We start from the raw sequence: 14,495 nt of genomic DNA on the forward strand, positions 1-14,495 counted from the left end.
CGGCAGTCAGGAGCAGCTTCTCCAACACTGACGGGACAGGTCAAACGAACTTTTCTCTCCATCCCATCCCTACAACTATCAGCTACGACCACACCGACTGACGCCCTCCCTCCAAAGGCCGTGTTTGGCCTCGCCCCCATGACGCGAGGGAGGAGACTCCGACCCCTCCTCCAGCGTCCGAAGCAGAAGAGCGCACAAGAGGGTCACGTGCTGCTCTGGGGCGGAGCAGGAAGTGACGCATGGCGAGCACCTTCCATTTTGTGGAACGTCGGAGCTGTTAAGTGCGTCAGTTGCAGACAGACATAGCTGGAGGAATTTCGTGCTCTCCGACGGAGCGCTGTTTGTGGACTTTCGACCGCGCCGCTGTTTCTGCCACCAGCGGATTTAACGCTTGAGCTCCTGCCCACTTAGACTGGTAAGCGACCGGCCTTCTAAGGAAAAGAACGCCTTGCGGAATTAGTTGTGCCGCGCCGGCAATTTGTCTTCCCGTAGTCGCGGTTAAGGAAAGACCCTGGGGAATTACCCCCGGATTTCCGGCAAGAAATACTCTTTTCTCGCCCTTTGGGCCTGAAAAGTACCTAAGGATTGCTACCCGGAAGCGTCTATTGAGTGTTTGAGAGGGTTGGTGGTTATTGGGGCGGTGTCCATTATATTTTTCTGGTTTTTCCCCCATTTCATCTTAAGCCGCCTGCGTAGTGTTAGGATCTGGAAGACAAACCTTTATCGTCCATTTCTCCATTGAGCCAGTCGCTTACACGATCGGCCGGTCGGTTGGGAACGTTGGTGGGGGGAGGGGAGGGGAGAGGGTGAGATTTGCGCGCGCAGCTCCAGTCCCTTCCCCGCCCAGACGCCATTTTGTGGTTCTAGGGTTCTGTGTGGTTACTGCGCACGCGCCAGCATCGCGTCGCGTGACTCGAGCTTCCATTCGCCTGTGACGCTCTAGCAGAAGAGGAGCTCACGCGGCTCCCCGAGATTGGCCCCGAGAATGCGGAGGAGGCAGCCTACGCCCCTCCTTCGCTTCTCGGTCTTTCCGACTGCTGCAAAGGGGAGGGAGGTGCGCCTGCGCAGTCGGAGACCTCAGTGGGCGTTGCGGCTGCTGCAGTACGTGGGGTATAGAGGGACCGCGGGTTGGGTTGATTTCCCTGCGGGAGCGTTTCGTTGCCTTTTGTCACCGGGGGCTGCTGTTTCTAGGTATGCAGAATTTCAGAATCATCTTAAAGACGTTTATGCAAGTACTGTGTTTTGGTTAGAACATTTCTTGTAGCTTTATAACTGATGTGTTCGTTTCTTGTTTTTAAAAAGAATTGAAAGTGGGACACCATGAGTGGCTGTAGAGTATTCATTGGAAGGCTAAATCCGGCAGCCCGAGAAAAAGATGTAGAAAGATTCTTTAAAGGATACGGACGAATAAGAGACATTGATTTGAAGAGAGGCTTTGGATTTGTGGTAGGTATTGAGTAAAAACCGTTTCTAGTAAAAATCAAGGCATGGTAAAGATTTTTCAAAGTTCAAATTGTCTTACAGATATAAGGCTCGACAAATTTAATGCCATCAAGGAAAATGCAGTGTTAATACAGCCTAAAAACCACGTCTTAAGAGGAAATTTAAATTTTTAAACCTCTGTTAGTGGGCTGAATTGATGCTATCACTCACGTTGACTTAGTTCACTAAAGTGTAATGCTTTAAGATTGTCTAGTACTTCATGTATATTATTTTATTGGTGTTTAAATAGCTAAAATAATTGATCTCTTAGGAATTTGAGGACCCAAGAGATGCTGATGATGCTGTTTATGAACTTGACGGAAAAGAACTCTGCAGTGAGCGGTAATCATTTTTGTTTAAAAATTAGTGCTGAATTTGGTGCCTGGGATTTGGGCTTAGCTGTTACTATCTGTGAGACATAGGCTCATTCATGGCTGTTGTATCTTTCACGTAAAATGAGGAGGTTGAGCCAGATGACCTAGAAAATTACTTTCAACTTTAAATCTAAGAGCCTGTGAAATCAAGTTTCTTAACACTCCTTTTTGTTTGTTTTTGTTAAAAAACCTAAAGCTGAGTTTAGGTAGTGTTCTTAGAACCTTAGAGCATGACAAAGTATAAATTAGTATGTCATCTCAAAACCAGAGACTGTTTAATGAGTTGTTTAAAGGATGCAGCCTGTTGTAACAGGACAAATGTTTTTAATATTTCACTTTTAAAAAGAAGTCCTGTAAAAGTTTTTTTATTGTAATGTTATTTTACAGTGTATTCATAGGAATATTTATATGCTGTGCATAAATATATGCTGATAGGTGTGTTGCAAAATGGATAGTGTTGAACTCTTAGAAGAAAAAACCTGGGCTTGATTGATTAGACACTTAACTAGCTCTATGGCCATGACTGAGTCAATTTTTAATGGGGACTTAACATCTGTATTACCAACATGTATCGGATTAAAGCTTAATTGAGAATGTATATAAATACTTAGGAAAATGTAAACATTATTAAGACTTCCCCTTTATTTTAGGGTTACTATTGAACACGCCAGGGCTCGTTCTAGAGGTGGACGAGGAAGAGGGCGATATTCTGATCGATTTAGTAGCCGTCGTCCCCGAAATGATAGGAGGTATGGGTTTTTCTGAGTTAAGGTGTTCTAGCTTAAAAGCACAATTGAATGAATAGAATGTCCTGTCTCTTAAAACTCACAGATAGAATTTTTCCGTTGTAATTGTTTCTCTTTTTCAGAAATGCCCCACCTGTACGAACAGAAAATCGTCTTATAGTTGAGAATTTATCTTCACGAGTCAGCTGGCAGGTTTGTTGAAATAAGGTTTAAAACTTTAATATTTTTAAAAGATAATGGGTAGTTAATATTAAACCTTTTAACTAAAGTAGTTTTATCTTTAAATATGAACTTAACTGGACATCTATAATATCTTTTAAAACTATTTAACATAATTGGGGGATATTTCAAGCCTAGAGTAATGATAGTGATCAAATGTAAATGTTTTTGAGGATTTTTCTTGTTTTAAAATCAATTTTAACCAAATATTAAACCCTTTATTTGCCAGCCTATCTGTGTCGTTGGCCTTATGACGAGGAGTGCCTGTGGGTTATCCTAATCGTTCTGTCTTGGTCACTCTTGGTTGGGCCTGGTTGACTTTGCCAGTCAGCTCCTACAGTGATCAGTTGGCCACCTCTAGATCTGTGTTTGCCGGTCTAGACGTAATCGATGCACTTCCTTAAAGTGCCAGGTTGCAGCGATCCCCGAGATAACGAGATCTGATCCCTAAGTTGAGAGCTGTCCTCCTGTAACGCTTCCGAATAAGAGGTCCTGGTCGAAAAGAGTTGAAAGATACGAAATTAGGTGGTCGTTGGAATCCTGATCGCAGTAAAGTGGTCCTTGGTAACTTCACAAGAGTAGAAAATGTCTGCATCCGTCAGTAGTCTGCTAATAGGGAGGGCTGTGCGATTTAAAGGCTTCCATCGATTGGGTAGTGTCCTTCAAGTGGGTGGCGAAGAGCCAGTCGGGCATATGTCATGACGGTATCTCCGAGCGATTAATGCAGTTTGCTGCTTGACTAGCCTAGGGAAATGTTAATAAAGGTAAAGTAAACTACATTTTTAATGACATATGGGGCACAAGATAACTGGTGTCTTGTAAATGTTCTGTTTAAATATAAGACTTACTCTACCTCAGTCTTTACTTTAAAAATATGTACTGTTAACTTTTGTTTTTGTTTTTTTTCTTTTTATTTCTTTGTGCTGAGCTCAGTATAGACTAATACTTAGTAACGTTAAAATCTGAATTTTTCCCTTGCATTTTGCGTAAAGCAATATGCTATTTTTATTTATTTCGTGCCCTGATGTAGATAATTTTGAATTCTGATAGAATACAAGTGTGGTAAATGCCATGTTTGTACTTTATCTAACATCTTCTCTTTCAGTAGTCTTGTTTTATGCCATGTTATCTGTTTATATTCTTTTGTTTTTCTTCGTTTAACATAATTGTCTTGTGTTAGGATCTCAAAGATTTCATGAGGCAAGCTGGGGAAGTAACCTTTGCTGATGCTCATAGACCTAAACTAAATGAAGGGTAAGTAAAGCCTATGAAAATGACTAGAACTTAGAATGTATGCTTATGAATTATGCACATTCAAATTGTGGAACGTCACATCTTGTAACATTTATATGCGGCCCATTGTGGATTGTCCTGATAATTAACAGCATCAAAACTCTTCCCCTAGGGTGGTTGAATTTGCCTCTTACAGTGACTTAAAGAATGCTATTGAAAAACTTTCTGGAAAAGAAATAAATGGAAGGAAAATTAAACTGATTGAAGGCAGCAAAAGGCACAGGTATTTTTTCCATCTATTGAAGTCTAGTTTTCTATTACTTCGAGAAAATGTGTCAGGAATACAGATGAGTGAGTTTTGTTCCTACTGAATAGCTATTTTATTTAATATTAGTAGGTCGAGAAGCCGGTCACGTTCCCGCACTAGGAGTTCTTCTAGATCTCGGAGCCGATCTCGTTCTCGGAGCCGCAAGTCTTACAGCAGGTCTAGAAGCCGGAGCCATAGCAAATCCCGATCTGTTAGTAGGTCACCTATGCCTGAGAAGAGCCAGAAACGAGGCTCTTCAAGTAGATCTAAATCTCCAGCATCTGTGGATCGTCAGAGATCCAGATCTAGGTCTAGATCTGTTGACAGTGGCAATTAAACTGTAATTAATTTGCTCTGGGGACCTTTTTAAATAAAAAAAAAAAAGACAAAAATCAAACCATACTTGCTAAAAATCCTGGTAAGTATGTGCTTTTCGGGGGGGGGGGGGTTTGGGGGATGGGCTGGAAATCTTTGTAAATGTGGACCACCAAGGGTTGTTGAAAACTAATTGTATTAAATGTCTTTTGATAAGCCTTCTGCTCACATTTTTGTGAATGTCTGAAGTGTATAGTTAATGTATATTGACTGCTCTTTTATAACTAGAGCAACTTTAATTTTTTTGTACTAAAGAAATAATTTGAACGTTTTAGTTCCTAGTTTATTGGACTGTGTGAGTGGCTATTCAGGAATTAGTTTAATGCCTTGTAATTAAACTAATGGCTTTGGACACTTAAAAAGAGCTCTACATCTGCTGTATATAAAGCTTAGAATGGGGTGTTTTGGTTTTTATTTCTGGGGAGCAAGGATATGTTCCCACCCACCCTTTCACAAACTACAAAAAAAACAGCACATTAAGGTTGCTGTTCCATTGGTAATAAAATTTGTTTTAAAAAAACTGGTTCATTTGACTGAAAGAATCGCCTGTTAACTACTCAATTTTCACCTTTTCACCTTTTCTGGGCCCAAGTTTGACGTTAAATACTGATTTGGGGAGAGCTGTTGAATCTGGGGATTTTGGGTAGGGTGATAAATACAACCTTTTTATACTGAAGTTTTCAAAAAGCTTTCTTATGTCTCACCCTTTAACCGATATATACCAGTAAAAGAGCCAGACCCAACTCTTGAATCTAGTATGTAGCTGTACTGCCCATTAGATGATCTTCACCGTGTAAAAAAGTGTTCATTGCTTCCTAATGCATTCAGTTTTTTTTGTTTGGTGTACACTTTTAAAATTTAGAGGTGAATGGTTCTAAGACTAGTGGTTTAGTAATGGAGGGGGAAGGAAAGTAAGGAGTAAGAACCTTGTGTGTGACAATAGAATGTACTGATAAGGGTATGTAACCAGAAACTAAACTTTTTTGTCAAGGTGTTCCTTCATCAAGCCTGTGGAAAAGCCACTTCAAAGAACTTAAATGGAGGAAGTGAAATGAGATGTGGAGAAGGATACAGTGAATAGGCGTAGTACTTTCTATAGGAGACACTTAAAAGAAGCTGGGTGATCTTAAGAGGTCGACAGGACTGTACATTTCACATATGTGCAACAGTTTGCTAGATGCAAATATGATGGGAGGTATGTAAGTGGTGTGTTCCTAAGCTGCGTATTAAAAGAAGGCAAGTGCTTCCGATAAACAGCTCGAGTGGTGACTGAAGCCTTCCCTGATAGTGTTGACTTCCCCAGTTAATGTGGCTGTGAGGCTGTTTGTTTTTGCCTTGGAATGTAAACTCCTTTGGGGAAAACGGGATGTTATCTTCAGTATCAGCATATGTAGTAGGCCTAAAATGAGCCTAACACACAGATTGAGCCATGTTTGTCACCCCATTTAGCACTCCAAGCCAGGATTAAGTTTTCCAAATACCTGGATCAAATTATTTTTAAATCATAGAACTTGTGTGAACATGATTTCTTAAGCTTGTGTAATTCCACATGTTCAAGTGATAGTAATTTGAGGTCCTTTGAAGTCCCTTTTTATTTTTGAAGGAATAACTTAGCAATAAACTACTTTTTGCATTTTACTTGTTTTGACATCTCTGGGACACCGTTTTTATGTGTTTCCATAAATTTGGTAGGCAAGTATTTTCTTAAGTAAAAGTTCTTAAGATACAGATCTTGATCCTGCTTATTTCATGGTAAACTGATAAGGTTATCCAGCAGACTTGGTATTTGCTGTTAGGGTCACTTCAGTTAATCCCAAGTGGCCGATCAGTTCATCCTGTTGGCAGTTATGCTTTTAACAAGTATCTTCCCTGCCAATTCCTTGGAATTGACAAAATTGATATTAAAAAAAAATGTGTAGGGGCAGCTAGGTGGTGCAGTTCTTAGAGCACTGGATCTAGAGTCAGGAGGACCTGAATTCAAATGTGACTTCAGGCTTAACACTGATCCTGGGTAAGTCATTTAACCCAACTACCTAGCCCCTGCCCCCCCCCCAAAAAACCCAGGTGTATTGACAAAATATACCTGTGTTCACTAATAACTTTGTCCTCTAATCTCAGTGGAATCAAAAGATGAAACTTGTGATTTAAACTATTCCAAACAATACTCCATGAAAAAGTCACTTTTCATGAGCTCTTATTTCCACATTCCATACCTCAATTCTATTTCCCAGTCTTTGACTAAGTGAGCCTTACTGAGCCCTTCTGGTTTTGATCCCGTCTCTTAACTGTTTACTTTGGGAGTTTACAGTCTTAATCATAGTTTGTCTTGCTCTCAGGTTTTATCTGTTGGCTCTTTACTCACCTGCTTTAACAAATATCCACACTCATCCTTAAATATTCATTTACATCCTCAAGCTATCCTGAATTCACTTTGTCAGCCAGAGTTCCCATGCCTCAGTTCTCTTGTCACATCCCCCAGTTCCTTTCACTGGCTGTGTAAAATGTTCAGACTTAACAGATAACAACTGCTTAGTCCAGTGGACTCATGCATTTTTTTTGACCGTTCTGTAGTTTTGACACAACCAGTCACTGGCAAATATTCTCCATTTCTCATTCTGCTGATTAACAGCTACTTATAAATGCTTAATTAGTAGTTATGATGTATTCTTGAGTTTGTTGACGTCTCCAATCTCTGAATCCATACAAATGAATTGGTTTTTCAAAAAACACTTCTCAAGAACCTTCACTGTCTCCCTGTTGCTCTTAGGATAAAATGAAAAACTCATGAAATTTAGAACCTGTCATGATAGGGTTTTTCAAGCATATTTCATATTTCACTTTAATGAGTTGACATTAACTTTTCCCTCATATTTCTTTCTTACCCCTACCGTGGTGTATAAGTGGGCCCTTTCCCTGCAAATACGTTTTCACCTTGACTTCCTAAGAGTTGCTTTTAAAATCCAGTTCAGGTACTGGAGTCCTCCACTGACTAGCTTTCTTTGATCAGCAATCTCCTGAAGTTACTTTGTATGTACATTGTATTTCTCCGTCCCCCACTACCTTGTATTTACTTGCTTACATGTTTCATCAGCAGCACAGCAAGGTATGTTGCACTGAGTACTGCCTGTAACCATTTAATAAATGCTAGGTGAATTTCTTGAATTTGTTAACATTTTGTAAGAAGATCACTATAAAATGTGTGAGAGAGGTGGGATGTTTTCAGCTTATAAGGATGGCTGGCGCTTTAATCACTTCCATCATCGTTGAGGACACAGCCCTGTGAGCGCCTGGCTCGCTGCACAAAAGTGGCCAAGTTTTATCGTTTCTACCTCTCCACATCTCTTAAGCGTTTCCTCTGACTCGCACAAGCACCACCCTGAACTATTGAAATGGTCTCTGATTGGTATCCCCACCTCATCTGCCCTTTCCAAAATCTATCCACCAAATGGTTTCCAATGGCTTCAAAAGGAAGGTGATTTTCCTAAAGCGCAGATCTAACTATATCACCTCCCCTACTCAGTGAACTCCAGTGGCTCCCTAGTACATGCTCCAGTGTCAGATATAAGATGCTTTGTCATTTAAAGCCCTTCACAGTCCTGGAGAAGAAAAATCCATTTATATCTCTTGGCCCTTCAACTAGTGTTTCATTTATTTGCTTTCTCATAGATCAAAAGTAAGGTCTCCAATTAGTTAAGCATTATTTCCCAACTGACATGGCCATGGAGATTAGAAAGTTTTGTTGACACGGTGTGACCTAGAGTTAGGAAGACCTGAGTTCAAATCCAGTTTCAGACACTAGCTCTCTTGACCTGGCGAAAGAGAGAGCAGGGAGAGGACACTCACTGTCTACTTCAATTTCCTCAACTGAGGAAAATGAGGATAATGGGACCTACGCCTACCAGAGTAGTTGTAAGAATAAAATGAGATAATATTTATAAAGCACTTAATACAATGCCTGGCACATAGTAGATGAAATGTAAATACTAGCTCTTTTTGTGTTAAATTTGATCAGATAAGCATTCTTCCCATGTTGTCTAGACCTTGGGCAAATCACTTGACCTCTAGGAGGTAAAATGAAAGAATTAGGCTAGATGGCTCCTTAGGTCTTATCTAGCACTATGATTCTATGATAACATTTTAAGACAATAAAAAATTTCTCTTATGAGAAAGTGGTACTTGTTTATATGTCTGGAATTCCAGTGACAATTTTATAAACTTTTCATTGGGGGTTAATACAAAAAAAGCTTGTCATCTAATAATAATAGCTTCATTTTTAAAATGAAAGGGAATGGTCACTAGCCATAGTTTGGAAGGTGCACTTGTGAATTTTCTTAGTTTGCAGGGGTGGAGGGAGGCAAGATGGGAATAATTCCCTAAAATATTTTTAAAATCAATTCATTTTGAATCATCAACAATCACTTCCATAAGCTTTGGAGTTTTAAATTTTTCTCCCACTCCATCCCCACCTCCCTCCCCAAGATGGTGTGCAATGGACTATATATGTACATTCCTATTAAACATATTTTCATGTTAGTGGTGTTGTAAGTAAGAATTAGAATCCATAGGAGGAACTACCAGAAAGAGGAAACAAGACACAACAGAAGAAAAAAACAGCAAATAGTATGCTTCGATCTGCATCCAAACTCCGTAGTTCTTTCTTTGGATGTGGATAACATTTTCCATTAAAATATTTTTTCAAGTAGGAAAGTGGAACCAAAGCTACCATAAGAAAATTATTTTCTCACTCCTACCCTCTATTAATTATAAAGTTTTCATCCCTCCTGTTTAGTATTTGGTTTCCCCAAGGTCCCAGAAGCTGGCATTCCTTAGTTGTGTAGAGGACTAAGTGTTACATTTGTGCATGTAATTTTGTTTTAATTTCCATTATCGTAATGTTATTGCTGTGACAAGTAAGGACAAGGTATCAGGCTGCTTATCCATCTCAAGTTTCATATGCAAAGGCCACCTAGGAGAAAATGGTGTTTTAGCTTGCTTGCATATCTCTGCTTCCCATTCTCACATAAACCTTTAGTTTAGTTGGTTTTGTTATTTTTTGTTACCACAATTTTTTCTTTCACACAAAGCTCTGCATTTCTCTGAGAAAAGCAAATGGACAAATGTCTATATCTGGTCTCGGGATTAATCTCCTATAATTCCTCAGGATGATGGGGTACAATGTGTGGAAGAGGAAAACTGATCCCTGCTTTTAACACAAAAACAGTTAAACGGTATTTTAGATTCAAAAGGCTCAGGTAATGCCGCCAAAAAATTTGTAATAACAATATAGACGCAAAGTTTAAGTTGCATCTGCACCATTCACATTCCTCTTTATTATGAATATCCAGACGCTGCTGTTAAAAATCAACAACTTAAGAGGCAGCTAAGTGGCTGCAGTGGATAGAGCACCGGCCTTGAATTCAGGAGGACCTGAGTTCAAATGTGGCCTCAGACACACATCACTTACTAGCTGTGTGACCCTGAGCAAGTTACTTAACCCCATTGCCTAACCAAAAAAAAAAAAAACCAGTTAAAAATGAACAGCTTAGGAAGGTATCTGCAATCTCCCTGGGCCCCTATGACTTTTTCTCACTTGTCCTAAGAATATTCAAATGTGCCTTAGAGTTGATTTTTAGAGTTGGTTATGAAAATGAATCTAAATGTTTAACAGGGGCTACAATAATGTAGATGAAGACAAAAACGAAAGGCAACAAAACTCATGTCAAATATAAACCAATTTAGTGGTAAGCTGCTAAAATGGAAAGAGACTTTACTGTCAGAATCTGCTTTGGGGTGTTGCTTTGGGAGGGGTCTTTGGAATGCGTCTATTGTGTTAAAACAAAGTATATCCAATTTTTTTTCCATTGAAGTGTTTAAAAGGAACTGGTAACTCATCAAAATTATGTCTATTTAGAAATTTTGAGGCAAAGGAAGGGAAGACAACAGAAACTATACTGAAATGAGAGTCGAGGTACAATTTTTCCTAATAAACACTTTAAGACTGAGCCCTTCATATCTTACTGCACATAAATTCACCAAATTCCATTAGTCTCATTTTATTTTTTGCATGTGGCCAGAAAAAAAGTTCCAGGTTGGTATTGGCTATAATACGTTGCTCAGATGGACATCCATAACACCTAGAGGAGTACCACGATCATTTGGGTGGTTAATGCTGGAATGGCTTACAGAGGGCACAGGAGAGTTTGCCCTGGTAATTCAGATAATGCTGTTCTTTCTGTTGTGTATTTCAAGCCTTGCTGCTGGCACTGGGAATGGCCCTTTATAGATAAGATCCAGTTGCTAGTGAGGTAGACTGAGTCTAGGCCACACTCGTACCGTTGTCTTGAGTTCTTGTGTCTGCTTCTTTGGCAGTGTCACTCACAGCTGTGTAGATCATTTTTGTTTTATCTATAGGGAGGATAAAAGGAAGAACAAAGACAGCAAATGAGACAAGTCTATCCAAAAGTAGTAGAGCTAGCAGACGTCAGCAGCGAGAAATCATACCCCAGGATGTACCAGTCCACTTTAGAATCTATTCTGTACCACCTCCTCTTCTCTCTCTTTAATTGATTTTTAGAAACTCAAGATGGTTTGTGACAGCCTTACTAGATAAAAGACACCTTTCCAAGCCTGACAACAGATGAGTTCTCGTTCATCAATATCCTTTCAAGGTCTTTCAAGAAGGGAAGGAAGGATGGAGGTCAATTCCAACTACATCCTTAGGATCCTTTTGTGTGTGTGTGTGTGTGTGTGTGTGTGTGTGTAGATTGTTCCAGAAAAGTATGAATCTGCATCTCATTACTCCAATGAATCTGCTCTTTCTAAGGTTATGAGTGATCTTTTTAAATTTTGAAATCTGTTGTCTTTTCTCAGTTCACATCCTTTTGTACTTCTCTACAACATAAGACATGGAAAACAATATCCTGTATAATCTCTCCTTCCTGGGTTTTTGTGACACTACTCTCTCTTTGTTTCCCTTTTGCCTCCATGGCATCTCCTTCTCAGTCTTCTTTCCTATATTATCATCCATGTCCCACCACCACCCCCATGCATGGGTCTCTCCTTAGGCTCTGTCTCAGGTTTTCTTTTCTCTCTCTTCTCTTGGTGAACTCACTTTCTATGGGTTTAGCAATGCAGATAACTCTGAGAGCTATATCCTAGTCTCAAACTCTAGGTGAACTTCACCTACCGGAAATTTTTCAAATAGATGTCCAGTAGGGATCTGCAATTTAACATGTCCAAAACAGAACGTATATTTGCCCTCAAACCTTGCCCTCTTTCTAACTATTCTGTTTCTGTTAAGGGCTACACCTATCCTGTCGCACTCCTCAGGTTTGCCGTCTTGGAGTCATTTTTAGTTCTCCCTCTCCTTCATAGCACTCCCTCCACTTCTGTTTACTTGGCAATTAATTGTGAAATCTTGTCAGTTTAGTGTTGTGAGATCAGTTTTTATGTGTCCCCTTTTCCCTGTTTACATGACCATTACTCTAGCTCAGTTTCTCATTTCCTTTCACCTGGACTATTGCAATACCCTCCTAATTTGTTTAGCCACATCCAGACTTTCTTCATTCCAATCCATCCCCTATACAATTTCAAAATTGATATTCCTAAAACACAGCCTACATAGATACCTCTGTCCTATCCCCTGCTCAGGAAGCTCCAGTGACTCTCTTCTGTATCAGGATAAAATATAAATTCCTCTATAAGGCCTTAATATCATGACTCTAGCTTATCTTCCCAAGTTTTGATTGCACATTACTCTTCTTCATGCACTAAGTGATCTAAACAGACTAATTTACCTGCTGTTTCCTATCCAGGACATTCCATCCTTTGTCTCCATGCTGTCTCTTATGCCTAGAATATACTCTTTCCTCACCTTGGAATTTCTCTTAGAATATTTAGCTTCCTTCAAGCCTCAACTCAAGTGACTAAAGGCATCCTATTCTGATTTTTGCAGTCCTTAGTCCACCACCTCCCCCATGAAGTTATTTTGTAATTATTTTGTTATGGTATACATGTCGTTTCCTGAATCTAAAATCCTTGAAAAGCAGGGATTATTTCTTTTTTTAAAAAATTATTTATTTTAAGTTTTCAACATTTACTTCCACAAGATTTTGAGCTCCAAATTTTCTCCCCATCTCGTCCCTCCCTGCTACCACACTCCACCCCAAGGTGGCATGCATTCTGAATACCCCTTCTCCTAATTTGCACTCCCTTCTATCTCTCTCCCCCTTCTCTTATCCCCTTTCCCTTCAATTTTCCTGTAGGGCGTGATTAGATTTCTATACCCCATTTCCTGTATATCTTATTTCCCAGCTGCATGTGAAAACAATTTTTTTTAAACTTTTTTTTTAAGACTTTGGGTTCTAAATTTTCTCCCTTCCTCCCTCCCTACCCACCCTCATTGAGAAGGCAAGCAACTCGATACAGGTTATACATGTATAGTCATGCAAAACACTTTCATAGTAGTCATGTTGTGAAAAACAAAGTATATTTCACTTCATCCTATCCTGCCCCCGATTTATTCTATTCTCTCTTTTGACCCTGTCTCTCCTTAGAAGTGTTTGCTTCTGATTACCCCCTCTCTCAATCTGCCCTCCCCTCTATCATCCTCCTGCTCTCTTGTCCCCTTCCCCACCTATTTTCCTGTAGGGTAAGACAGATTTCCATACCCAGTTGAGTGCATATGTTATTCTCTCTTTAAGCCAAATCCTATGAGAATAAGATTCAGTCATTCCCTCTCACCTTTCTTCATTTCCCCTCCATTGTAAAAGCCTTTTCTTGTCTGTTTTATGTGAGATAAATTACCACATTCTACCTCTCCCTTTCTCCTCCCAACATAATCCTCTCACTCCTTAATTTTATTCTCCAGATATCACCCCTTCATCTCAAACTCACTCTGTGCCCTCTATTTATCTATCTCTCTATCTCTCTATCTCTCTATCTATACATACATACATACATATAATTTTTTTCCATCCAAGTACTCTAATACTGACAAAGGACTCATGAGTTACAAATATCATCTTTCCATGTAGGAATGTAAACAGTTCAACCTTAATAAATCTCTCATGATTTCTCTTTCCTGTTTACCTCTTCATGCTCCACTTGTCTTGTATTTGAAAGTCAAATTTTCTATTCAGCTCTGGTCTTTTCATCAAGAATGCTTGAAAGTCCTCTATTTCACTGAATGTCCATTTTTTTTCCCCTGAAGGATTATACTCAGTTTTGCTGGATTCTTGGTTGTATACTCAGTTTTCTTATGATTCTTGTGATTCTTGGTTGTAATCCTATCTGCTTTGCCTTCTGGAACATTATATTCCAAGCCCTGCAGTCCCCTAATGTAGAAGCTGCTAAATCTTGTGTTATCCTGATTGTGTTTCCACAATACTTGAATCGTTTCTTTCTGGCTGCTTGCAATATTTTCTCCTTGACCTGGGAACTCTGGAATTTGGCTACAATATTCCTAGGAGTTTTCCTTTGGGGATCTCTTTCAGGACGTGATCAGTGGATTTTTTCAATTTCTATTTTGCCCCCTAGTTCTAGAATATCTGGGCAGTTTTCCTTGATAATTTCTTGAAAGATGATGTCTAGGCTCTTGTTTTGATCATGGCTTTCAGATAGTCTAAACATTTTTTTTTTGGCTAGGCAATGGGGTTAAGTGACTTGCCCAGGGTCACACAGCTAGTAAGTGTCAAGTGTTTGCTCTGAGACCGGATTTGAACTCAGGTCCTTCTGAATTCAGGGCCGGTGCTCTATCCA

At 39.6% G+C, this 14,495-nt stretch overlaps 2 protein-coding genes across 4 annotated transcripts in view; one reads left to right on the plus strand and one right to left on the minus strand.

Moving 5' to 3' along the window:
* The first annotated feature begins 259 nt into the window (after positions 1-259).
* On the plus strand, positions 260-5,136 carry SRSF5 (serine and arginine rich splicing factor 5). Of its 3 annotated transcripts, none has more exons than XM_021004730.2 (8): positions 260-415; positions 1,303-1,446; positions 1,754-1,824; positions 2,507-2,605; positions 2,725-2,794; positions 4,002-4,075; positions 4,227-4,337; positions 4,452-5,136. In XM_021004730.2, exons 2-8 carry the CDS (start codon positions 1,321-1,323, stop codon positions 4,696-4,698), a joined length of 798 nt encoding a protein of 265 aa, XP_020860389.1. In that variant the 5' UTR covers positions 260-415; positions 1,303-1,320; the 3' UTR covers positions 4,699-5,136. The 3 variants fall into 3 exon arrangements, with proteins under 3 accessions (XP_020860389.1, XP_078007687.1, XP_020860387.1); XM_021004728.2 differs by having other exon boundaries at positions 262-415; positions 4,449-5,136; XM_078151561.1 differs by lacking the exons at positions 4,227-4,337; positions 4,452-5,136 and having other exon boundaries at positions 3,051-4,075.
* Positions 5,137-10,773: 5,637 nt separating this feature from the next.
* Positions 10,774-14,495, minus strand: part of SLC10A1 (solute carrier family 10 member 1) — a 31,928-nt gene continuing 28,206 nt past the window's right edge. The window contains exon 5 of the mRNA XM_021004836.2: positions 10,774-11,141. Within this exon, the coding sequence (XP_020860495.1) occupies positions 11,053-11,141 (89 nt within the window). The 3' untranslated portion in view covers positions 10,774-11,052. The remainder of the gene's footprint in view (positions 11,142-14,495) is intronic.

Source organism: Phascolarctos cinereus, unplaced genomic scaffold (assembly GCF_003287225.1).
Source record: "Phascolarctos cinereus isolate Bilbo 61053 unplaced genomic scaffold, phaCin_HiC Scaffold_3;HRSCAF=262, whole genome shotgun sequence".
NCBI classification, from domain to species: domain Eukaryota; kingdom Metazoa; phylum Chordata; class Mammalia; order Diprotodontia; family Phascolarctidae; genus Phascolarctos; species Phascolarctos cinereus.

Excerpts from the sequence above, each read along its gene's own strand:
- SRSF5 (XM_021004728.2), top strand. The coding sequence starts at position 1,321 with ATGAGTGGCTGTAGAGTATTCATTGGAAGGCTAAATCCGGCAGCCCGA. Across the intron at positions 1,447-1,753 it reads AGAGAGGCTTTGGATTTGTG|GAATTTGAGGACCCAAGAGA; the intron begins GTAGGTATTGAG and ends TTGATCTCTTAG. Across the intron at positions 2,606-2,724 it reads CGTCCCCGAAATGATAGGAG|AAATGCCCCACCTGTACGAA; the intron begins GTATGGGTTTTT and ends TCTCTTTTTCAG.